The following is a 26,310-nucleotide window of genomic DNA, read 5'->3' as shown; positions in this document are numbered from 1 at the left end:
GTGAAGCCTCAGCTAAACTGAGGCCAAAGCATTTTGCTATTGGGTTGTGGGCATTCATTCTGAATCCTGTCAGTTGACAGTGAAGGCAGAAGCCTCCTATTATGTTTGCCCTGATTAGATTTAGTGGTTTCAGAGTTGGGCCCTTGCCCAAAGTCCTGTGAGTCTTCTGATTGTGACCATCTTTCAGAGAGCACTTTGGTTTTCTTGGTAGAAAATGTTTCCTTGTGAGAGGTTTAGTTAGCTGGGCAGATGAGTGCTTATTTTGTGTGAGGATATAGGAGCATAATTTTGGCTCCTGGTAGTAATTATGTTGCAATTAGCATATACCAACTAAACGACTGGAACAGGATAATTTGTTGAGGGGTTTAGCGATTGCTCTGATGAGTAGAAGTGCCACTCCTTATTTATCTGACTCGGAACACTACTGCCTGGGCTTAGCCATGGAGACTTAAGAAGTACAGGGATGATGTGTGATCTCCAGAAGTTCTTCCCCTCTCCTTCCTCCCTGGTACCATAGCACTTTCCAACTGCCACTTTCTTCTGCTACAAAGGTAGCTGAGCAATTGTTATTTTCCTTGTGGAAAACCAGTCATGGATGGGAATACTGCCAGACAGATGGGGCCACTCTGAGATAAGGCAGCCTTATGTTGTGTGGCAAGTTTTCTTTTCAGCAGCTGAATTTTCACTTCTACTTGTGATTTTAAAAATCCGTTTCCTTTAAAAAACAACAGCAACAAGAACAAAACCCCACAAAATACAAAATCACACAGTGTGCTAAATATGCCTTCAAGATAGCTCTCATAAAAGTTGGCTGTGACAGACAAAATGAAGATCGGTGATGCTGATTGGCAGGTTCTGGGCCCACTAAGTGTCAGTGAAGGACTCTTTTCACTAGGGAACAGGTAATTCACCAAAGCACCTGCCTAGCTGGGCATGTGGAATTGGCAGCAGCTGTGCAGCTGAAGAGGGATTATTGAGCAGGTGGTTAAAGAATCACATGCCACAGTGACAAGAAAATACTGGGTCTTCTGTGGTTTAGGTTCAGTTCATATGTGTGAAATTGCTCTTTGTTTCACATTTCTTAATGCCTGATACAGGTTTGTTAGTGAGATGATAATGGAATAGAGAAAAGAGATTCTTCTTTCTCTGTGTTTCTTCTAGAATACTGAGTAACATGCCTTAGACATGGTCCTAGCTGGCCCTGTTGTATTTCTGTGATTTCTGGCTTTATGCCCTATGAATGGGAAGGAAATAGTGCTAATTCAGTTTTCTAGTGCTTGTTTATTAGGGGGAAATGGGAAGGAGAAAATTCTTTGCTTTCAGTATAAGATTTAGCCCACTGGGAGAATACCCAGCAGGTTTTACGCAAAGGATATAATTGACTTTTTGTGTAGGTCTACCTGACATGCCTCCCTCAAGAAATTTGCATGTGTTTTTATTTTATGAATGTAAATCTCCGTATGTAATTTGCATCTCTTCAGATGTCCTGTTCCATTTTTAGTTTCTCCCAGCACCTTTATAACTCTTTTCTCTGGCATTGAGATTAACATCACTTGTTAGAATCAAATCACCTCAAGCCAAATCACGTTAAGGAAATATCTCAACTACATATTTATCTTAAAAACAAGTATAGCACTTCCACTTGGAGGAGGACTTTCTATTTTTAGGATTTTTGCTAATTCCCAGGTTTTTCTTGTAGGCTACCATCATCATCTTCCGTGAATATATTATTTTTCTTTCACATCTTCGTGCGACTGTAGTAGGCCGTGCTGTAGAGCAAAATGTATGAGCAAATAACTTGGGTGTTTATTTTCTGATTTTTTAGGGCCTTCCAGTCATTTTCTGTGTTAGGTCAACACAACAGGCTATGGGCTTCTGTTGAACCCCCGCCCCTCCTTTCTCTCATTGAATTCACTGGGTACTAATTAACAGTTGATTGAAGGGAAATAAGTGATATTAACTGTTTAGAGTTCAGAAATCCCTTTTCCAAGGCTCTAACCTTTTTGTCAGAGGGATACGGAGCAGAGGGATATGAAGAGAGCTTTAGATATATTGACTGATTGATTTAGGGGAAAGGGAGGCAACCGTGTAAGGCTGAGTCCAGTAGACTGCTGCAAAGACAGGGACATTTGCAATAATTTGCTTAAACCTAGTTCATAACCTATCTTTAAGTGGGAGCCTAGCAGTTATTCGTGTAGTATTAACTTCTAGGAGAGAATATAAAGTTGTTTTTTTTTTACCCATATGAAGCCATCACAGTTGTTTGTTCGTTTTAAACTGTTCACAAACCATCATATACTTTCTTAGCATTTTCAGTAGTTTGCTTCCTCATGCTTTTTCCCCTCCCCCATCTCTCATCCTAGTTCCGTGCTCTGAAGACTTCTCCAGCAGCTTGGAAACACTCTAATTACTGTAGCTATTATAGTCACAACCCAGATCTTCCACCTCCTTCCCACTCACCCCTTTCTATCTTCCTTCCCCCTCCCCTTGCTCTAGCAGCAGGAGTTGAACTGCAGTCTCATGAGCACAGTCAGATCTATGAATGAGCTTTATATCTTGTCAAGGCAGAACTCCAGATCCAACAGGGCTGATTTTTCATGGTCCTCTTGCTGTTTGTTCTTGGATCAGAGTCCCAGAAATAAGAGATGGCAAATACCTATTAGGTCATATCTAGTCCATCACTCAGGAGCAAACCTCCGATCTTTCTCTTGTCTCTGTGAGAATTTTTTCCTCCTTTCTTTTGCAGGTAGGAGCTGTCTGATGCCAGGCAAGCTCTGAAACTGCCTTCTTTTTATTGTGCTCTCTGGTCATTAGTGTATGGCCAACTTTGCTCTCTTGGATTTTTATTCTTACACCGTTTTCATGATTACTTGCTCCCAGCAATATCTCTGCCCCCTTCAAGTTCAGTCCTTTTTGATTGTTGGCACCACATTTGTGGGTTCCTTTAGTGCCATCTGTTATCTATATCAAAAGTTATCATTTTTCAGACCTTTGCCACTATTGTGGCCTTGTCTTAAGGAGGTACATTTCACGAGCATGCAGGACACCCATCCTGGCATGTAGTAATTAATAAAATTACGAAATTGCAAAAATACGTGGGAGGTTTTGCCCTTAAGAAACCCCTGGATTGGATGCAGAAATGCTGTTGCTTTCTTTTTAATTTGGGGTACTTCCTGTTCTAACCCTTTGTTCTCCTTATGTGGATGAATTTTATTTTTGTGTGGCTTACAGTTACAGTTAAGTTATTGTCTGATTTAAGAGTGTTATGTTTTCTTTGCTAATACAGCTTTTCAAAGCATAGAGTAGGGTATCATAAAACCCTGGTTCTCATCACTATTTTGCTTCTAACTAGCTACGTGACCTTGTGGTAGTCACTCCACTGTTTTCACTTTCCTTATTTGTAAAATGAGTACATTAAACAAGATCATCTCTTAAGGTTCCATTTAGCTGTAGAATTTTATGATACTGAGATCGTGATAGAAGAACAGGCAAATTGGTTAACAGCAGTTTTTTATTACTGTGTCACAAATATAGTCAGTATACAGGAAGGCTAATGAGTACAGGCTTAGTTCCCTGGGGCTTGACCCTCACTCCTCTTTGATACGTTTGCAAAGCTTATGCTCTGCATTTTTTACTAGGCCATCTTCTTTTAGAGGCTTTTATACCCTTATTCTGCAGGTTCACCAACTCGTCAAACATTTTTTTCTAGTCTGCTCAAACCATAGGAATGGGAATCCGAAAGCTGTAGAAAAAGAACCTCAGATTGTGAGAAGGAAACTACCTCGAAAGATTTGCCAGAAGCAATTTTGTCTGTTAAGTCAGCAATCTAAGATTTTTAAATCTCATATCTGAAATCTTCAAGTCAAATGGGACTGATCTTGGAAGTGGGTTGGGTACTTTTGACCAATCAGTAGAAAACTTGCTTCGAATTAACTTCTTGGGATTAAATATGATTGCCTACTGTGTTTTCTTTGGAAAATAAAATTATGTGATTTTTTAATGCCAAAAATTTCAAATTGATGACATTTAGTGAAATATGACTAACAGGGAGGATCCCTGAAATGCCCTGTAAAGGGAATGAGGGATAGAAAGGTGGTAGGTGATTGTAGGAACTTGGAATTGACAATAATATTAAGAAATCTTCGCTTTCAAGCAGTTTAAAGGAATAAAATTGCATAACCATGTTAATTCCCCAAATCAGGATTTTTATCAGCATTTCCTAGTTAACTCTTGGATGGGGGACTTCCAATAGCAGGTATTTATTGAGTGTTAAGATGATGGTCTTTTAGTCTTTTCTTTCTTTCTTTCTTAATGTAGCAAAAATCACGTTTAATCTACTTTGAACATTGGAAGAAGCATTCATGGTTTTTAAATTTGCATTTAAAACATCCATCGTCTGTAGTAGAAAAATTTGGTGGATGGAACTAATTGTTTGTTTTGGACTCACAAAAAGTCCTGGGAGTGCTTTGCTTTGTTCCCAGCCGTCTTCAGCATATTACTAATTTTTGGGCGATCTAAAGGTTATTTTGGAAAGTGCTCTACTTGAGTATAAGATTTTAGAAAGATTTATATGAGAAACATAAGTAGTTGTCATAGATGGGTTTTTGTTTCGTTCTGTTTTTTAGGTGTCAGGCGACATAGGGTATTGCATTGGAAAGTGGCCAGAGTAGATGCCCATGCAGCCCTTGGAAATCAAACCATACCATGAATGAAATCCAGATCCTGGCAGTTAGGCCACGTTGCGTGCTTGGTACTGCATTGCATATTGTATCTATAGTTTCTTAGGCCGTAGTTCAGTATTTGTAGGGGAATGCAGCAGTGTCTGCTCTATTCCATGTACAAAGTACAGCTAGTGGGCTTTTGGCATATTACCAGCAATGTTCCTAGCAACACTTCTAGGTGGACACTTGGGTTTTGTTAGGATAAACTTTCATTTATGTGAGCAGAAGTGGATGTTCAAGAATGTACCTTATAAATTCAGTTACAAATTCTGAAATTTGGTGTGAAACTCAACATTTATCTTTGTTCTGGAAGTGATCTTTCTAGAGCAGTCTTAAAGAATGGTATTAGAAATGGAATTAGAATGGAAGAGAAATTGCAGTTGTGCAGCTTTTGGAATATGTGAATCTGGAAGGTGTACAAGGAAGAGGGAAATTTTTTTCTATTTGACATCTGCTTTTGAGTGTACCTCCAGTCCATCATTTCTGAAACCTGCCTACCCTTTTCTCTCCTAAGCATTACACTTCTTCCAGTTGCCATGGCACAAAGCTTTGGATTCATATTTGGTTCTTTTTCTTCCTTGCTACCTTATCTAATCATTCACTAAAATTAGAATATTCTAAATATCTTGCCATTTAGCGTTGCTTTCTTACCTGACCTAGTTCAGGCCTTCATCTGTATATTATTGCAGTAACCTCATGGTTAATGCCTCTTTCTGTATTCCCTACCACAGACTGCTGCAGTGTTATTATAATTTTTTAATGTAAGCTCTATGCCCAATGTGGGGCTTGAACTCACAACCCCAAGATCAAGAGTTACAAGCTCTACCACTGAGCAAGCTACGTGCCCCAATATTATTATAATTTTTATTTATTTGCTTAACTGATTGTTATTGAGCACTTAAGTGTCAGGCCAGACGTGGTCCTCTCCTTTCAGGACTTGTAAATGTAGTTGGGGAGATCAACAATCAACTGATAAATGTATGATCATGAACTAAAGTGCTCTCAAAGAATTTGGTTCTAGAAGAGTATATGACAAGGAACCCCAGTGTAGTTGTTTCATCTTTTTGTTTTGTACACAGGGCTTGAGCTCAGAACCCTGAGATCAAGACTTGAGCTGAGATCGAGTTGGTTGCTTAACAGAGTAAGCCACCCAGGTGCCCCTTTAAGTTTTATTTAATAATTTTTTTTTAGTAATCTCTACACCCAACTTGGGGCTCGAACTCATGACTCCAAGAGCAAGAGTTGCCTGCTCCCCTGACTGAGCCAGCCAGGTGCCCCAGTTGTTTTTTGTTTTGTTTTGTTCTAAGATTTTATTTTTTTAAGAAAGCGAAAGCAAGCACATTCTAGTGCTTTGAATGGGGTGGGGGAAGCGGGCAAAGGGAGAGGTAGAGAATCCTAAGGCTCTACACCCAGCACAGAGCTCGACGCCGGGCTCAATCTCACAATCCGAGATCATGATTTAAGACAAAATCATGAGTCGACGCTTAACAAACTTAGCCACCCAGGTGCCCCTTAAGATTTTATTTTTCAGTAATCTCTATATCCAACGTGGCGCTTGAACTCACAACCCCAGGATCAGGAGTTGCATGCTCTGCCAGCTAAGCCAGCCAGGCATCCCCTCAGTGTAGATTTTTAAAAATAAAATTCTTATCATTTCACTTCTTGCTGAAAAACCTTAAATGGCTACTTACTGCCTGCGTAGGCCAGCACTCAACATCTTCTGTAATCTGACCAACCTTGGCCTTCCTCAGCCCTATTTCATTTCTTTCTTTCTTTTTACAGCCATTCCTTCAACTTACCCTACATTTTTCATTCTCAACGCCTTATTTTTTTTTCTTTTCTTTTCTGTTGGAATGACTCTCCCTGCTCCAAAGGATTCAACTCCAAATCTGACCCTTCCAGCAACCTAGAAAAAAATTTCATCTCCTTCTGGAAGCCTTTCTTTCAACCCTTTCTTCCTTACCTGTCTATCTCCAAAATTGATTTCCTCTTCCTCTGTATCTCTCTCTCTGCTGTTATAGCACTTTCTCACAAATTGTCTTTAAGTAATTATTTGTGAATTTATTTTTTTCCTCCCTCGTGCGGAACTGCCTAAGACACCTCTGTCTCCTTTGTTCCTCATGGCTTCTAGCCCAGTGCTTTGAATATAACTTTATGCTTAATTAATGCTTGCTGAATTGAATTGGAATTTAATTTTTGAAAACAGAAACTTCTTGTAATTTTTTTTTCAGGCCTCTTTTTATGCTAAGGTAACTTTCATTCACATTTTATCCCAAACTGAGTAACCTAGGAACAAGGCAGACTATGAAAGCTTTCAGAAATCCTTCAGACTCAAGGACAAGCGTTTGTTGCTTTTGCTGCCTGCAGCGGTGCTGTGGTTCCATATATCCTAGCTGATGGAAGACTTTGGGGAGGGGGAGGAGGAGTACATGGCAGGTGGAGGCAATGTAGGTCAGACATGGGAACCAGACTGGTTCTATTAGAGGAATATAGGGGGCCCTCTGGGAATTGTTGACCGCTGGGAGGTCTTTTTCGTTTTTGTTATTTACTTCTTTCATTCTGTAAATATCGGATTCCTGTTGTATGTGAGGTCCTGGTCTAGCTGCTTAAAATCTATCAGTGGGGGCGCCTGGGTGGCACAGCGGTTAGGCACCTGCCTTCGGCTCAGGGCGTGATCCTGGCGTTCCGGGATCGAGCCCCACATCGGGCTCCTCCGCTATGAGCCTGCTTCTTCCTCTCCCACTCCTCCTGCTTGTGTTCCCTCTCTCGCTGGCTGTCTCTATCTCTGTCAAATAAATAAATAAAATCTTTAAAAAAAAAAAGAAAAAAAAAAATCTATCAGTGAACAAAATAGACCAAAAAAACCCCCCAAAACCCCCAACCGCATGGATCTTATCTTTAAACAGAAGGATATAGTAATAAGCATAATGAATAATTATACATTATTATGAAGCTGATAAATGATGTGAGAAAAATAAAGCATAGTAAGGGGGATTAGGAGTGTGGAGGAGGGATAGGTGAGAGAGGTGGGAGGGCTGCAGCTTTAAATAAGTCAGGGGTGCCTGGCTGGGGCAGTAGGTTAAGCATCCGACTCTTGGTTTTGGTTCAGGTCTGATCTCAGAGTTGTGAGATCGAGCCCCATGTTGGGCTCTCGGGCTGAGTGTGGAGCCTGCTTAGGATTCTCTCTCTCCCTCTCCCCCTCTCCCCCTGCTATGTCTGTCTGTCTGTCTCTCAAATAAATCTTTTAAAAAAATAAGAGTTGGCATATTTGAGAAGTGTGGTGGTGGTGTTACTGGTTGTTAGGCACTTTGCTGAGGTTGTTGAATGCTGTTCTGCTAGCAGAGAGAAAGAGGCAGTGTCTGCAGTTGTTCCAAAGAGTCCAGCTGACATAGAGGAAGAAACAGCTACTCCTTATGTACTTTTCTCCTGGCTGCTCCTCTGGCTGGCATTCCTGGAAGTTAATCATGGTGAAAATTGCAGTCGGTCATGTCTGGAAGACACCAGGGGTAGAACTGGAGGCCCTGTAGCCAGTTCCCTGAGGGGTGGGATTTACCCTTCTGCTGACTGGGTCTTAAAGGGTGAGGTAGGCCTCTGAGTTATCTCCTGCCTCAAGGGGAAAAGTCCAATATCATGACCTTTGTGGTGAGGCCTCAGCAACTTTGGGGTAGCTCTTTAAAAATAAGCTTTCAAGGAGTATGCACTCTGCTCCCAGCTTAAAAATTAAATTTTCAGGTTTGTGGTATTTTGACTTCCTCTAAACACGTAGCTAGCTGTGTTCTGGAAGTCTCAATAGCTAATGCATTAGCCTGAGGATGAAGATATTTCATGATGTCTGGATGCTCTCTTCTTTGACTTGTGTATTATAAATTTTCTTACAATTTCCTTGCTTGCCCTTTCCTCACCCTTCTACTTCTTCATTATTTTTCCTGTTACCTCATTCCTTTTTTGCTTACATGAAGCTGATAGGAAACAGAAATCCCGGGGCGCCTGGGTGGCACAGCGGTTAAGCGTCTGCCTTCGGCTCGGGGCGTGATCCCGGCGTTATGGGATCGAGACCCGCATCAGGCTCCTCCGCTATGAGCCTGCTTCTTCCTCTCCCACTCTCCCCGCTTGTGTTCCCTCTCTCGCTGGCTGTCTCTCTCTCTGTCAAAATAAAAAAAAGGAAACAAATCCCTTAGACCAGACTGCCACTTTGGTAATCGGCTAGAAGCTAAAATTCCTACCTAATATACAAGAAATGGAATGTCTTATTTCTGTCCTTGGGTTATGTAGAATGCAGCTTGTGGACATCAAGCTCTCAGCTGCTTATACTGTATGCTATTTGAGGTAGCTGAGGTGCATGGTACCTGAACCCTATTTTTGGTTACTTATACATCAACTTGTGCAGTTGCAGTGCATAAGGAGACCTTGCTATTCCATAAAAGTGTGCTCTTACTGATCTATAATTTTATAATAAAGGTTCTTAGGGGCACCTGGCTGGCTCAGTCCGTGGAGCATGGGACTATTGATCTCAGGTGGTGGGTTCAAGCCTCACCTTGGGTGTGGAGATTGCTTAAGAACAAAATTTAAAAAAAAAGTCTTCAATTCTATAAAGGTTCTTAATGAACTCAGGTCCATGCTAAGAAAAGTTTGTTTTATTTAAGCAGATGATTGTAATGTTAGGGTGGCTTCTAAGCAGATTTCACATGGCTTTTCTCTGAATTTGCTGTTTATCAAACTTGAAGTCATGGGTTCTCACTACATGTGCTTAACTGGTAAATAATACATTACTGATATTGTGAACTTTTAAGGCCAGCAGCTGTTAATTCAAGCGTATGTTGTTTTTTTACTTTAGTGGTTGGGAAGGATCTCCATTTAATTGACCAAGGTGTATTGCTTTATTAGTAAAAATGCCTTAATATAGCTTAGTTTGCTAGTGAAAACTGTTTTTTCAGTAGTAATGTTTCTGTGGTTTGTATTAGTTGGCCCTTCCAGTCCTAGCAGAGCTAGAAATCTTGGCAGTGTGGATTTCAGATGAGTTCCATAACACTATCTGACAGAGAGAGAAGTGCAGGGCAGTGTTTGGCAATATTCTTTCTCTTGAGCCTTTATATAAGAAAGAAATTCAGTTTTAACAAGGTCACTTCGGGGTAGGTGACAGAACGGTGAAGTGACATTTTCTTCGAGCAACAGATATATAATATGTTTTACCTGAATATGTGATCTGAAGCATTAGATTTATTTAAAAGTGTTACTGACATAAACATGATTAGTGCCATTTCTGTCATCCTTTTATAATTTTTTTTCCTTCTCCTTTCTTGGTAGGCAAAATAATGATAATTTAATTCATATCTCAGGTACTTGATGGAAGGAGACTAATTGTTAAAATGTGGTGCTGCTAGGCTATGCACTTGATAGGAATGATAGAGACAGCAAGGTATTACATTTTTATAAGGATTGAGATCCTTGCTTAAATAAAAATGTCACATTCTTTTTTTTTTTTTTTAATTTATTTATTTGACAGAGAGAGACAGCCAGCGAGAGAGGGAACACAAGCAGGGGGAGTGGGAGAGGAATAAGCAGGCTCCCAGCGGAGGAGCCTGATGTGGGGCTCGATCCCATAACGCCGGGATCACGCCCTGAGCCGAAGGCAGACGCCTAACGACTGAGCCACTCAGGCGCCCCAAAATGTCACATTCTTTTTTTTTTTTTAAGATTTTATTTATTTATTTGACAGAGATAGAGACAGCCAGCGAGAGAGGGAACACAAGCAGGGGGAGTGGGAGAGGAAGAAGCAGGCTCATAGCGGAGGAGCCTCATGTGGGGCTCGATCCCGGAACGCCAGGATCACGCCCTGAGCCGAAGGCAGGCGCTTAACCGCTGTGCCACCCAGGCGCCCCCCAAAATGTCACATTCTTAATCAAAATAATATGACTGAGTTGAAACTGTTCAAGGAGATTAAAGAAGCTGCAAAATTAGGCCTAATAATAATAATATGCAGTTTATTTATACATGGTTAAATACTTCATTGGGAACAAATGTGAAGATACAGTTTTGAGTAAAACAAACTGCTTCTTCAGTTGGCAGTTTTAGAACCTATAAAGCAAAGGAAGAAACTGCATTTTACTTTTGATAAAGGTTTCTGTAGGTCAGCACTATTTAATAATCATATCTTGGCTCTTTTCCTCCCAGCCAACTGGGAAGCCTCAAGAATTACTGTACTAGCCATGGTGTACCAAGCACCACTCCTGTGGTGGACTCTGTGCACGCATCTCACCGGGCCAGTTAATTAAATCATCTCATCTAATTCTCGACCAGACAAAAGATAGTAAGCATATATTGACTAAGCTCAGCATTCTTCAGGGTGAGGAAGAACAAGCTCTATCACATGGGGATTCAGTTTTAAGAAATGGAGCTATGATCAAGTATGTACATTAGGAAAAGTAGAAAGAAAGATTTTAGAAAGCAAATAACCCACTGCAAGTTTAAAGGCTTAAAAATCATTGTATTAGAAATCCGTGTTAAAAGAAAGCTAGGGATCAAAAGGACTATACAAAACAGATGGTTATTTGGCATAGTCTTAGAGGCTGTGGAGAGAAGAAAGCTATCTTTAAAAAACAGGCATTTACATTCGAGGCCAAAGAAGCCCACAAAGTGATGATGGGTGAGTGCCACCTAGACATTAGGTGAAAGAAAAAAAACGATGAAATTCGTTAAGCCTCTTTTGCACAGCTGTTAGTAAGAGTTTCCTGTTTGTTTTTATTTTATTTTTTTCAAAGATTTTATTTATTTATTTGACAGAGATAGACACAGCCAGCGAGAGAGGGAACACAAGCAGGGGGAGTGGGAGAGGAAGAAGCAGGCTCATAGCGGAGGAGCCTCATGGGGGGCTCGATCCCAGAACGCCAGGATCACGCCCCGAGCCGAAGGCAGACGCTTAACCGCTGTGCCACCCAGGCGCCCCTGTTTTTATTTTTTTAAGGGGGCATTGTTGAAAATGGAAAAGGCAGCTAGAAAATTGGTAAGACTACTTGATCATGGTGTGAAGGGTCTATTCAGGAATGAAAACATTAGAGAATTTCCACTTCTGTTTTTCCCCTCCTCCTAAGCAGATTAAAGTTTCTAGGTCAAATGATGATAGATGCTTAACTTTTCTTTTTTCTGACTAGAACATGAATTAATCTTTTTCAAAACACAGAAAGTACAGAAAAATATGAAGTCCCAGGAATTATCCCAGAAATGTTAACATTTATTTAGTATTTCTAATACATTTTTTTCCCAGCTGCCTAGGTTTTTCTTGATCACATCAATACACTTGATTAGATCAAGTACATCTACCTAAGATTTTAGAAAGAATTCAAGGATAAACTGTGAATCCCTTAGTGAAAATCTGTTACTTCAAATTGTAGGTGGCGTGGTCACTACACTAAGGGACTGGCGTAGATTTCAGATGTGATTCTGTCCATAAGAAGGGTCTGGAGGTGGAGAGACTAAAAACTGTATTGGAAAATCGATAAAATACAAATTAAAGATTGAGTTGACTTGGTACTGTTCATATAACTTACTGGGGCTAAGGTGATAGGTTAGTTTACGTAACAAGTGACATGTGACAAATCATTAACAGTTGTGGGTGGACAGAGTTGTTACCAGTGGACATTGTTTAGTTGGAAAAGACTTTTGTTAAAGTCAGGCCAAGGCTATTTAAAAACTTTGCTCATGGAATGGGAGAAAATGTTTTGTTGTACATTAGCAAACTGACTTTCTGACAGTAAGCATTTCATAGGTCCATAGTTCCTTTTCTACAGTTCTAAAACTCAAAAACTATGAAAACCGAGCTTTTGTAAGGTAGACACAAACCTGATTTCAACTATTAAGAGGCTATTCATAGTCTTTTTTTATTGTTCTGTTTCAAGTAAATCTTCATCTTGCTTAGGAATATCAATGAGTTTAATGTTAAGAGGCTGCCCCAGTTTCTGCTGACAGTATTGCGCTGTATATGGTATATTAATTATCTCACCTTTTTACAGGTAAAGCAGCTGTGGCTCAAATAAGTTCAGTGACTTGCCTGAAATTGTTACACATCTAAGGGAGAGTAAAGTAGGATTGAGGTTTTCTGCCTCTTCCCTTGTTTTGTTTTGGTTTTTTTTGCATTGTACTGTGCTGGTTCCTCATAATATTACCTCCAGGAACCATCCTGATAAGTTCTTCTACGATAACACTCATCTTATTTGACCTTTTAATAAATGTTTTACAGAAGTGACATATTCAGATTTTCCCATGACCTTAAGCTCTTTCAGTTGTTAGGTTCCCAAATTGTTTAGATTACAAACTCCAGGAATATCTTGGTTGTTGGAGGTGGGGGGAGATAAAAAATAGGTGAGCTTCAATGTGGACAAGTGTTACATTTTAAAAGAGGTAAAAAGTCCAAACCACTTTCTTAGCATGAGTAACTTCTAGCTATTCCTTGTAGCCCCCAAAGAAACTAGGAATCTTGGTAAGCCTATTCCTAGAAAAATTAGCTTGGTGTGCTGCCAGGGAAATGGTGAGCATCTTTAGGAAGAGAATCAGAACTAAATAAAGATAAAAATAAACATCCCTCCACAAAACCAAGGTTTGTTTATGTTTGTGATAACTTGTGTGTTCTGTTCTCCAAGAAGTACATACCAGAGCCGATGCCCAAAGGAGGTAAAGGCTTTAATGAAGAACTGTCAAAAAAAATTCATCTTTTAAAAACGGAGTATTATTGGGGCAGCTGGGGTGACTCATTTGGTTAAGTGTCCGACTCTTGATCTCAGCTCAGGTCTTGATCTCAGGGTTGTGAGTTCAAACCCTGGTTGGGTTCCACTCTGGGAGAGGCAGAGGAAGAGGGAGGAAAGAGAATCTCAAGACGACTCCCCACTGAGCACAGAACCCAACGTGGTGTCTGTCCCACGACCGTGAGATCATGACCTGAGCCAAAATCTAGTCAGATGCTTAACTGAGCTACCAGGCGCTCTTGTTTCAATGATTTTTAAAACTTAAATTTGAGATAATTGTAGAGTCTCATGCAGTTGTAAGAATAATACAGAGGTATCCCTTGTACCCTTTACCCAGGTTCCCCCCAATAGTCATATCTTGCAAAACTATAGTACAGTATCACAACCAGATACTGACATTGATACAGTCTACCCATCTTGTTCAGATTTCTTCAGTTTTACTTGTACCCATTTATGAGTTTATATATTTAGTTCTCTGCAGTTTTATTACCAACACACTCAAGATACAAAGCAGTTTTATCACCACAAAGGTCTCTCACATTGCCCCCCCCCTTTTTTTTACAATTTTATTTATTTGTCAGAGCACAAGAAGGGGGAGCAGCAGAGGGAGAGGGAGAAGCAGGCTCCCCCCTGAGCAGGGAGCCCAGTGTGGGGCTTGATCCCAGGACTCTGAGATCATGACCTGAGCTGAAGGCAGACACTTAACCAATGAGCCACCCAGGCACCCCTTATGATAACCTGTTAAGGGAATTCAGGGATGTTTGGGGGAGTATATCCTTTTTATATAATTATTTTAAAACGTGTTTTATTGGGGCACCTGGGTGGCTCAGTCGTTAAGCGTCTGCCTTCGGCTCAGGGCGTGATCCTAGAGTCCTGGGATCAAGCCCCACATCAGGCTCCTCCGCTGGGAGCCTGCTTCTTCCTCTCCCACTCCCCCTGCTTGTGTTCCCTCTCTCTCTGGCTGTCTCTCTCTCTGTCAAATAAGATCTTAAAAAAAAAAAGTGTTTTATCAAATTAATATATAGACTTTTTTCTTTTTGTCTTTCCATGAACTTTATGTTGCAAATCAAGTAATATTATGGCTTTTAATGAAAAGCAGTAATCCACTTTTTATACCTTCCCACTACCAAGTCTTACTCCCAATAGGCAACAGCTTTACACTTCTTAAGTCTTTTTCTTAGATTTACTCCTGTATCAAAATAACGATATGCTTTCCACTGTCCTCTTCTTAACAAATCCTCTTAGTATATTTGTGTCACATTTTTGGTTAAATAAGTACTCATTATTTTGTTAAGGACATATTGTTTACTGTTGAGCCATTAAGTATACTGCTATTATGTTTTCTTGTACAGTTTTTGTTTTTTCCGTGATTTAATATCATTAATTACTTTGTTTATTTTGGCTGTTACATCCCTATCACTAATATTTTCAGGTTCTTCCACAGATTTGTAAATCAAATCTCCTCCCAATATAGTCAAACATAGGATAATGCTTAAGTAGTTAGCTTCTTCCTTTCTTTTTTTTTTCTTTCTTTTCCTTCTTACCATTCTCCCTAAATATCCTAGCCTCTGAAGATTGATGCCTTGATTCCCTTTTACCATGACTGCATAAAATGCTGCTTTAGGACCAGGAACATGATCCAGTAATGCAGCTCTCTTGTTCATAGGTATTTACTACTTTACTTTTTTGTTTTTTTAAGTATAATGTGCATGTAATAAAGTACATTAAGTTCACTAAAATTAAGTGTACAACTCAATTTTTATGTATTTGTACAGTCATATAACCACCATCCAGTTCGAGCCCATCCAGTTTCCAGCCCCACAGGATTCCCTCATGCTTCTTCTCAGTCATTAACTACCACCCCCACAGACATGACCACTTCTCTGACTTATGTCATCTTTGATTTATAGATGTTTAAAATGTGAAAACTGAGTGGTTCGAGTCTGATAGAATTTATCATACATTTAAGTATATACATGAGGGTTCTCAAGAGTCGGTTATGTCCGGAACGCCTGATTTGTGTACTAGCCCTATTTTGGGAAGCACCTGCGTTGTGTATGGATGAAAATATTTGAAGGTTAAGAGAATACTCAGGAGCACATAGGTATTTTAAGAAATGTGGAGACTGTTTTGTTTCGTAACCTTCCCCCTCAACTCTTGATGAACCTGCATCCTTTATCCTAGAGAGAGGAATCCCTATTCTGTTCTAGTAAGTTTGAAGACTGTCAGGTAATTGAGACAGTTTGTAACTAGACACAAATGAAATGGAAGTAAGAATAGAGAGGAGAAATGGCAGCCTGGGCACCATTATGATTCTGCCTATTGAGGAGGAAGCAGTGTTTACGACTTCATTCCTTCATTCTTCCATCCATCCATCCATCCATTTATTCATTTTTTAAAAAAGATTTTATTTATTTATTTGACAGATAGCCAGCAAGAGAGGGAACACAAGCAGGGGGAGTGGGAGAGGAAGAAGCAGGCTCCCAGTGGAGGAGCCCGATGTGGGACTCGATCCTAGAACGCCGGGATCACGCCCTGAGCCGAAGGCAGACGCTTAACGACTGCACTACCCATGCGCCCCCATTTATTCATTTATTTTTAAAAGATTTAGAGCACAAGCGGGAGGGGCAGAAGGAGAAGGAGAGAGAATCTCAAGCAGACACTGTGCTGAGCACGGAGCCCAGTGTGGGGCTCTATCCCGTGACCCTGAGATCATGACTCAAGCTGGAATCAAGAGTCAGATGCCCAACCAGCTGCGCCTCCCAGGCATCCGTCCCTCCCTCATTTATTGACCAAAATATCTATTGAGGGCTGACTGTAAACCAAACACTATTAGGATATAGTGGTGAGCAAAGGAGACAGCCCCTGTCCTCAGGGTGCTTGCAGTCGAGTGGATGATACCAATATTAATCAAGTCATCACACATATTGGGAGGTAGGATGTGCACAGGGAATGCCTTTCAGGAAAAAGTCATGAGGCAGAGGACGGTGTGGCCCTGAGATAGGGCTGGAGAAGCAGGGTAGACCTGGCTTAGATAGCCTCACACGTGTATATGTGGATTCCACCATTTTTTAATGGCTAGTGTAGATAGTAACTTTTGATAGAGTTTTTCTTTGCTCTTCAGAGTTAGTAGAGCATAGTAGCTCTTGTGTACGATTGATTGAGGAAGGGAGGTGAGGTCTATAGAAAGCGAAGGTAATTCCTTGGATTTCCTGAAAAATGCTTGGGTTACTTCCTTTCACTCATGCCCATAAACTTGTCCCACATTATCACCCCCCTTTTAGAGATGAGAAGGTTGACACGGAGAAAAGCTTTCACACAGCAGTTCTGTGTGGAGGGCTGATTTCTTAGGTCTGATTCCTAGCCATCTCCACTATTCACTTTTTTCCTGAGAATTTGACCACCTCTTTCTCTTTAGCACAGAAAGTTTACTTCTGGGGATTAGAACTAAATTATAAAGGCTATATAGTCCTCCGATTATTAGGGGAAAGGGGGATGGTGGAGCTTTATTATTTAGATGATCTTTGCCTTCTGCTTCTTGGCCTACTTACATATAGGTCTCGGTAAGGGTTTTCTCTGTGGATAGTTCCACCAAATGAATCTCTGTAGAGCTAGGACTGAATTATTTACATATTCAGTATGCTGTTTAGCCTATTGCGAGATGTATGCTGGCACAGAGCAGTATCAGCAAACACGAAGGCGCTGAGCCTGAGCCCTGTTGAATAGCTATGTCCTGGTGGAAGTGTCAGTTGCTTCTTTGAAATGAAACAGGTCAAGCCTCATAATCTTTGTCTGAGAATAACAGCCTGTAAGGACCATAAAACTATTCATGAGATGCAGCATAAAAACACTCAGGGACTGAGAGATACTATACGTTTTACTCTTCTGTCCTTAGGTGACACATGGTCAGATGAGCCCTGTTGAATTGGATCCGTCTTCTCGAATTGGCACTGTTAGTCTCTTCTCTATCTGATCCCCCATTGGAGATATAAGCTGAGAGCTATGGTACTTGAGGAGATGACACAGTTCCTTTGTTACAGTAATTAATGTAATAAATTAAGGGAGAGACCCAAAGGAAAGCTGATTGTTTCTCGTTAGAGCCCTAGGTGGAAATTCAGTTGATTAGTGAGCTCCCATGAAGTGTGGCAGGTGGAGAGGGAGATGCCTGTTCTTCCAGCTGGGTAAGCTCAGAGTCACTGAAGGTAGTTTACATGTTGTACTTGCCTCACCAGAGGCTGGCTAAGCACAAACTGATTTCAGGGTAGCCTCTGGAATTTAGGAAAGATGGTATAATATGGTTTTCTTGTAGCAGCTTTGTTGTATCCCATTGGTTTTGTTGACCTTTCCCAGAGGCATCAAACCCACGATTCTCATACAGTTTGGATTGGAAGTCCTGTCCTATCAGTGGGGTCAACACCCTAGTGGATTGGAACAGGTGATAAAAAGAGAGTCCAGATGTTGAAACCGTGAGCTTTGAGATGGGTACGTTGGCCCTGAGGGATTTTTGAAGGAAGACAGAGTCTGTATGTCCCTGTAGTGTAGGGTTTTGAGCAACACCTGAAGATAAGGAGTACCCTAAAGAGAAAACTCAGACTGCTGAGTTCATGGAAGAAAAATGGATTGCCATTTTTCTTTCATAGAACTTAGGCTGATATCAGTACTACCTGTAATTTAATTTGTAGAAAATTTTCAAACATTTTTCCTTTATTTTTGTAAATACCTTGATACTCTGTATAAGGTCTAATTGTGAAACAATCCTCTTTAAGTTCAGACACTAGAACAGTATAAGATTATTTGAGTCATTTTATATTTTTGAAATATATATTTCAAATCTGTATGCTCATAATACACTTAGAACCATGATGGATGCTCCCTCCATTTTATTTTATTTTATTTTATTTTTAATTTTAATTTTATTTATCTGACAGAGAGAGCACACATGCAGGGCAGGGACAGAGGGAGAGGGAGAAGCAGGCTCTCCACTGAGCAGGGAGCCTGACATGGGGCTTGATCCCAGGACCCTGGGATCATGACCCAAGCCAAAGGCAGACACTTAACTGACTGAGCCACTGAGGTTCCTCTCCCTCCATTTTATAAATGAAAATATTTAATGAAGCAGCTTGGCTAGCGTCAGTGGAAATTTGAGTCCAGAAATCACATCTCTCTTTCTCTTTTTTTTCTTTAAATAAACTCGACACTCAACACGGGGCCTGAACTCACCCTGAGATCAAGAGTAGCATGTTTTAGGGGGCACCTGGGCAGCACAGTCAGTTAAGCTTCCAGCTAGTGATGTGGGCTGAGGTCATGATCTCAGGGTCGTGAGGTCAGGCCCCACATCTGGCTCTGTGCTCAGTGGGGAGTCTGCTTGAGATTCTCGCTTGCTTTCCCTCTCCTTTCTCTCACCTTACTCAGCAGAGGGAGAGAGAATCTCAAGCAGACACCCTGTCTAGCATGGAGCCAACTGGGGGCTCAGTCTCACAACCCATGAGATCACATGACCTGTGCCAAAATCAAGAGTCCTGTGTTCAACCAGCTGAGCCACCCAGGTTCCCCAGTAAATAAATCTTAAAAAAAAAAAATAATAGGGTGCTTGGTGGCACAGTTAGTTAAGCATCTGACTCTTGGTTTCAGCTCAGGTCACGATGTCAGGGTTACGAGATTGAGCCCGAAGTTAGGCTCCACGCTCAATGTGCAGTCTGCTTAAGATCTCCCCCATGCCCCCGCGCCCCCCCACCTGCCGCCACACACACACTCAGATAAATATATAAATCTTAAAAAAAAGAAAAAAAGTTGCATGCTCTACTGACTAAGCCAACCAGGTACCCCCAGAAATCACTCTTTTTTTAAGTTTATTTTTTTAGAGTAATCTCTATGTGACGTGAGGCTCGAACTCACAACCCCAAGATTAAGAGTTGCATGTTCTTCCAGTTGAGCCAGCCAGGTGCCCCAGAAATCGTATCTTGATTCTAAGTTCAGTGCTCTTTTTTCTACACCATGCTATCTTAAAATTGAGTATAGCAGTTTTTTTTTGTGTGTGTGTGTTGTTTGTTTTATTTTGTTTTGTTTTGTTTTACCATACAGCTTTTGGAGGGAAATACCTAGCCAGACAGATCACCCTCACATTTAAATGTGTATGACCTGTATGGTCCCAAGCAGATTATGCACACTCATATACGGCTGTCATTCACTCAGGCCAAAGCCTATAAGAAGATTGATCCAAAACCCGGAAGAAGAGGCGTGGACAGATAAATTTACAGTAGAACGGCATTGGACTATTTGCTACTTAGACCAGATTATCTGTGGGTAATTGTCAGTTAAAGAGATACTCTCTCTTTATAGTCCTCTAGGGAGAAGTAGTGTCCTTACTATGTTTGAACATCATGATGTAGGGTCAGTTGCTGCTTATGTCCTCTGGGCAGGGAGGAGACCTCACATGCAGACTCTTTCTCATTCTTAGCCATCTTGAAGTCCTTGTTCATTCCTGAGGTAGGAAAGTAGTGTGATCTATGACATGTGCCTTAAAAAAGTAAATAACGACCCAAAATATGTGATTACAAACCAGTCTGCGGGCTGGAAATCTGAGAGATGGAATTGGGTTCCAGAGATTTGAACTTTTGTTGTTATAGGTACAGGATATAGGGGTGATTGTCATGGCCTATCTTGGTCCCTTAGCTATATTCATGCAGAGAGGAGTTGTTGGTGATCAGGTGCAAGAACAAAGAATAAATGGTACTGATAAGTAATTCCAGAGGCTGGTGAATTGTGGTCCTAAATAAGAAAGTGTAGTACAATTAGAAGGAGAGAAGAGAGGGGAAAATATATACAGATGCTCTTACAAGTTGAAAGTCTCTTGTGGTCTCTCTAAAGTATTGGTTCTTCTGATTCTGCACTTTCTCTGCCATGGAAGCAAGAGGTCAGTGCTTTTCATTTCCAGCAAGCATGTTAGTTGCCCTACCTCCTGGGGTTAAACATCTCTGCAATGACCTGTCAGAGAATTGATTATTAGCAGTCTAAAGCCAGGGATGCTGTAGGGAGCAGATGGGAAGTGGTTTGGCTGCTGCAGTCAGGCTGATTAAAGAATCCTTGGCAATTTTACAGTTTATCTTTGGAAATGTACCACCAAAGTTACTGTGAAGCCTGCAGGGTTTGGAAAACTGGATTTCTAAGAAGTCACCTGGTTAAAAGTAGTACTTATGAAAACTCTTAATACCCTCAGAAATAGGACAGTGACTCTCTAAAGAACATTGGGACTACTAAAGATCAGTCCTCAGGATATGTTTTCTTTGTTTGCATCCTGGTCCAGAAATTCTGGGTAGTTTTCTAGGAATGAAAGCACTTTTTGGTAGCTACATTAATAGCATTATAGATTTGAAAAAGGCCCTAGGCATGTCCAGACTGCCCCCTACCACACATAGAGGAATTCTTTATGTAATTTGTTTGACAGATGATTATGCTTTTTCTACTCAGTACTTTCAGTGATAAAGATATGGCTTCATTAAGCATCGTGGGCCATTGTTGTAAATCTCAGGTTATTGAATTTCTTCCTGAGTTAAAACATCTGTCTTCTATAACTTCTTCTCACTGGTCCTGTTTCTACCCTCAGGATCACAGGATAAGTTTCTCTCTTCCACATTTCAACCATCAGATATTTGAAGCTCACCAGCCTGTCTCCCTTCAGTATTCTCCTTTCCAGACTAAGGAATACCAATTTGTAAGACCTTTGCTCTTAATGAAAAATGGCTTTTTGATCTTTCAGTGTACCATTCTGGATATCCTTCTATTTAATGAGTATCACTTAAAATGTAGAACCTGGAGAGCGTCTGCCTTCGGCTCAGGGCGTGATCCTGGCGTTATGGGATCGAGCCCCACATCAGGCTCCTCTGCTATAAGCCTGCTTCTTCCTCTCCCACTCCCCCTGCTTGTGTTCCCTCTCTTGCTGGCTGTCTCTCTCTCTCTGCCAAATGAATAGATAAAATCTTTAAAAAAAAAAAATGTAGAACCTGGAAATGAGCACAGACCACCAGATGTTCAAATTTTCATCTCCAGCTCCCCTTTGAGAAGAATCATATTAAAAAATAAAAATAATGGCAATATATCTTGTTTACTAGAAAAAAACAAAACAATTTGCCAGGACATACAGAATTGGGACAAGAGGAATTTGAGGAAGTGTCTTTCCTTACTAGTGTTAAGGCTGAACTTTGAGTTCTACATTATTATAGGCATTGATTTTCCTCAGATCTCTTTTAGGAATAATTTTTAATATCTGCATCCAGTTTACTTTTCAGATTACAAAATCAGTTGGTATTTGTGTTTACAAATGTTTATTCACATTTATGCTACTGAACTGATTTTAGGGCTTCAGATAGTTTTTAACAAGACAGATATATTCTACGTGTTCTTTGAAAATCTATTACCTTTTTTTAATAGACTATTTATTTAAGAGAGAGAAAGAGCACGCACGAGAGCAGGGGGCTGGGGAAGGAGCAGATGGAGAGGGACAAGCAGACTCTGTACTGAGTGCCTGACATAGGCTCCATTCCAGGACCCTGAGGTCATGACCTGAGCCAAAACCAAGAATTGGACACCCAACTGACTGAGCCACCCAGGTGCCCCTATTACTTTTATACATGACAGAAAACTTGACTCTATGTAAGACTTGACTAACAACCTTTTTTCTTCAAAATTCTGTAGATTTTTCATTCTTTTTAAACATTTAATATTGCAGAGCAGTCTGAGGTTTGCCCAGTTTTTGTCCTTATAATTGGAGAATTTTGCCAGAATGTGTGCAAGTTGGCTTTTTAAATAGACTTTGCTGAAAGAGTAGTAAACCTTTTTAATCTGCATGCAGGATCTTTTTCAGCTCTAGATATTATTCATTTATTATGTCTTAATGGGTTGCTTTCCTCCCACTTGTTCTAGTCTCCTCAGTTTTCTTTTCAGTGCTATTAAATGGTGTATCTCTCTCAGTTTCTCTCATTTTCTTTTTGCTGTCCTTTTTGATCATGTTTTTAGAAAAATATCTCAAGTTTTCTTGTAGTTTATTGAATCATTTCCCACAATTTCAGTTCTGTGCTTTTTTGATTTCTGTGTGAATTTTAATAGGTAGTGCGTTTTTTGTTTCCTTGCTTCTTCCTTTTTAAAAAATGTCATATCCTCTTTTCCTTTTGTCTAAGTTCATATCCTTTCATTTCTGCCTGTTTTCTTCTTAATGCTATCTCTTCCTTGCTGGTATACTTCATTTATCCTGCTCCATATGACAGGTCAGCCAGTATAGTAAAGTGAGAACTGTCATAAGCTCTCTGAGCACTATCATTTTTATGTACCTTATATTCTTTCCTCCAGAGTCTCTCTTCCATCACAGTCCTCTTTTTTGAGGAAGGTTGTGTTTGTTCTGTTTTTTAGAGGAAGGTCTTTTGAAAAGTTGTTTTTCCAAGGTTAAACAAACATAGGGTTGTTTTAATGGTTGAATTACATACTGATGATAGTGCGGCTTGGGAGAAAAGTGGGTGAGTCTTAGGTGAATGTGAATTTGTGATATTCTATGCCTAGCCACAGTTGCAAAGATTGCAGAGGTAATAAATTATGATGTTGGAGAGAACTATGCTTTAATGATGCACTATAGTACAGATTCAGCTGGCGTTCCCTTTTCTAGAAATGGTTGCTGGCCCTCATAATGGAATTATTTTCAGTACCATTTCCACTGCCTTATTTACTGCTGTATTCCCAGCACCTAGGTTTAGAGCCTAGCACATAGTAGGTAATAAATACAAATTTTTTTTTTGAATGAATGAAGATGTGCTATACTAGTATTTACGGGGGGCCAAGTCTTCTTCGGTGGTATTGAGAATTCCAAACATTTTAATAAAAAGTTTCTTTAAAATTCTAGATATTTGGGGCGCCTGGGTAGCTCAGTCGGTTAAGTGTCTGCCTTCAGCTCAGGTCATGATCCCAGGATCCTGGGATTGAGCTCTGTGTCAGGTTCCCTGCTTAGCAGGGAGTCTGCTTCTCCCTCTACCCCCGCCCCCACTCATGCTCTCTGTCTCTCTCAAATAAATAAAATAAATCTTTAAAAAATAAAATAAAATTCTAGATATTTTCAGAGGTATCATTTCTCTGACTTCAGGGGTAATGTTTCCTTTACCTTGTGGGTGGCATTTTTCCATAGTTCCTACTTCATGTCCCCCCCCCCCAATTTGTTCTTCCTTTTATAAAGTAAGATCTCTGTAGACTCAATGCCAGCAGTAGTTGTTCCTAATGGTACTAAGCTCTCTACTTGTGTAAAGGATGTATTTTCTTCTCAGATCTTCAGTTAAATGGCAAATTAATATGCACACCTTTCTCTCTTAAGTCCCAGTTACTAGCGGGCATTTTACTTGGTACAGCTCTGCTGTCTTGGGGTGATGTTTTCTCTTGTAACTGCACCCTCGTTCTTTGATACTGTCTTGAGAGAGTAGGTGAAAAAGTACAATTTGTCTTGTCTCTGTCCTATCTGTAGCATTTATAATTGGAAATCCACTTTGTAGGGTTAATTGTGCCACTACTGGTTTGCTCTTTGCTCTGTTATGAGCATTCTTTTCTAAATGGATATAGAAAGATGGTGGACAGGGGAGTGAGCAAGAACAGAATTCTTTCGCTTTGTCATAAAGTAATACCTGGATGGTATTTGTTGGCTGTCAGGTTTTCTAGATGGTACACTCCCGAAGTCTCATGAGCCGGGAGACCGGAGAGTTATAAATTGTCTCCCTCCCTCCCCCACTTTTTTAGCCAGCCTGTTTCATGTGGTGAGGCCTTGGTATTTATCAATAGCATGCCGCCAATCTATATAAAAATGTGAAGAATTATTTCACACTCTGCTGTTAGGGGTTTTAGTGGTGTTCAGTCAGGGTAAAATTTTTTCGTGTGTGTGTGTGTCTTCATAGATATTTTAGTGGGACGTGGGAAAGGCTACACTGAATTATGCTATTTGGACATAATTTGAAACCTGAAGTTGAATAAAGTTTGTTTATCTGAAATTAAGCTGATTGGTTGAGTCCTCTCTAAGGATTGTCTCCTTTAGTTGCAATATTTGTCCTCTATCCTAATGTTATATTTTTCCTAGTTCTGCTTGCTTTTTCTCTTTCACTCTTATCCATAGTAAGATTTTTTCCCCAAAAAAACAGTAGAATGACAAGGAATCCATATTATTTTTAGTAGGGACAGGCCCTGTTCATAGAGGGCTCTCACAGCCTTTGCAAGTCCATGTTCTGAGTCTCTGATAATTCAAGAAGAAGCAAGGAGAAAGGGGGTATGAGTAAAGTTGTGCTAGAGCTTGAATCTGTTATGTGCCAGGGCATGTACTGATTGAGGAAAGATTGCCAGCTGGCAGTGGTAGTAGAAATAAGTCTCTTGGGAATGGGAAACTAACTCTAGAGGATTCCTAGTTAAGACTTACACAGAATTTGGAAATACTGTACTCTCCCCTGGGGAGATGGAAAGGGAATTTGGAAATACTGTACTCTCCCCTGGGGAGATGGAAAGGGAATTAAGTTTTCCCTGGTCCAATGTGACTTGGTTAGAAATACAATTGAACCTGTTTGTCTTGTCCATTGTGATGTGATAGCCCCCTAGGAACAGTCTGTTTTGTGTGGGAGTTTATTTCAGGCTGTCTCCTTGCCTGTATTGTTTCCTTTAACAGCTCTTTAAATTTTCTTTTTCCAGCAATGATGTTGTCCACTGGGCATGTACTGACCAATGTGGCAGGTCTGAGAACATAGCTGAAGCTGAAAATAGGAAAGCTGGGGGCAAGGAAGAGCCTTGAATCTTGAGGTGGGACGTTGACTCTAAGATGTCCTTGAGCAGTGGAGCCTCCGGAGGGAAAGGAGTGGATGCAAACCCGGTTGAGACATACGACAGTGGGGATGAATGGGACATTGGAGTAGGGAATCTCATCATTGACCTGGACGCCGATCTGGAAAAGGACCAGCAGAAACTGGAAATGTCAGGCTCAAAGGAGGTGGGGATACCGGCTCCCAATGCTGTGGCCACACTACCAGACAACATCAAGTTTGTGACCCCAGTGCCAGGTCCTCAAGGGAAGGAAGGCAAATCAAAATCCAAAAGGAATAAGAGTGGCAAAGACACTAGCAAACCCACTCCAGGGACTTCCCTGTTCACTCCAAGTGAGGGGGCAGCTAGCAAGAAAGAGGTGCAGGGACGCTCAGGAGATGGTGCCAATGCAGGAAGCCTGGTTGCTGCTATTGCTCCCAAGGGCTCAGAGAAGGCCGCTAAGGCATCCCGCAGTGTAGCCGGCTCTAAAAAGGAGAAGGAGAACAGCTCATCTAAGAGCAAGAAGGAGAGAAGCGAAGGATTGGGGACTTGTTCAGAAAAGGATCCTGGGGTCCTCCAGCCAGTTCCCTTGGGAGGACGGGGTGGTCAGTATGATGGAAGTGCAGGGGTGGATACAGGAACTGTGGAGCCACTTGGGAGTATAGCTATTGAGCCTGGGGCAGCGCTCAATCCTTTGGGAGCTAAACCGGAGCCAGAGGAAGGGGAGAATGAGTGTCGCCCGCTAAAGAAAGTCAAGTCTGAAAAGGTAAGAGGTGGCCAGATCTGGCTGCCTACTGCCAGTCAGAACTGCCCTGGACTAACCACCAAATGCTTTGTGCACTCTGTGGGAGGCTCATTAGTTTGTGGGTAATGACCAATTACAAGGTCAGAGCAGCTGGTAATGATAATGTGGTTTTGTTCCAAATTAGGGGATTCTCTACGGATTCATTAACAGCAGGCCTGGGCATTTTGAGAATATCTATTGTTGGGGGCAGCTACTTGGTAGAATGAATTTTCTCTAAGTCAAGTTGAGAACCCATCACCTTGTC

The 26,310-nt window shown here is 40.9% G+C and overlaps 1 protein-coding gene across 6 annotated transcripts in view; it reads left to right on the top strand.

Moving 5' to 3' along the window:
• The window catches only part of ZNF609 (zinc finger protein 609), a 242,492-nt gene that overhangs the window by 2,509 nt on the left and 213,673 nt on the right, over positions 1 to 26,310 (top strand). For all 6 annotated transcript variants that reach the window (XM_045810812.2, XM_045810815.2, XM_045810813.2 and 3 more), the window contains exon 2: positions 25,154 to 26,027. In XM_045810812.2, the coding sequence (XP_045666768.1) occupies positions 25,281 to 26,027 (747 nt within the window). In that variant the 5' untranslated portion in view covers positions 25,154 to 25,280. The remainder of the gene's footprint in view (positions 1 to 25,153; positions 26,028 to 26,310) is intronic.

This window comes from Ursus americanus, chromosome 28 (genome assembly GCF_024610735.1).
Source record: "Ursus americanus isolate L20-20 chromosome 28, mUrsAme1.1.p, whole genome shotgun sequence".
NCBI lineage: Eukaryota > Metazoa > Chordata > Mammalia > Carnivora > Ursidae > Ursus > Ursus americanus.
Note: the sequence above shows the minus strand (reverse complement) of the source record. Positions and strands in the feature narration are given on the sequence as shown.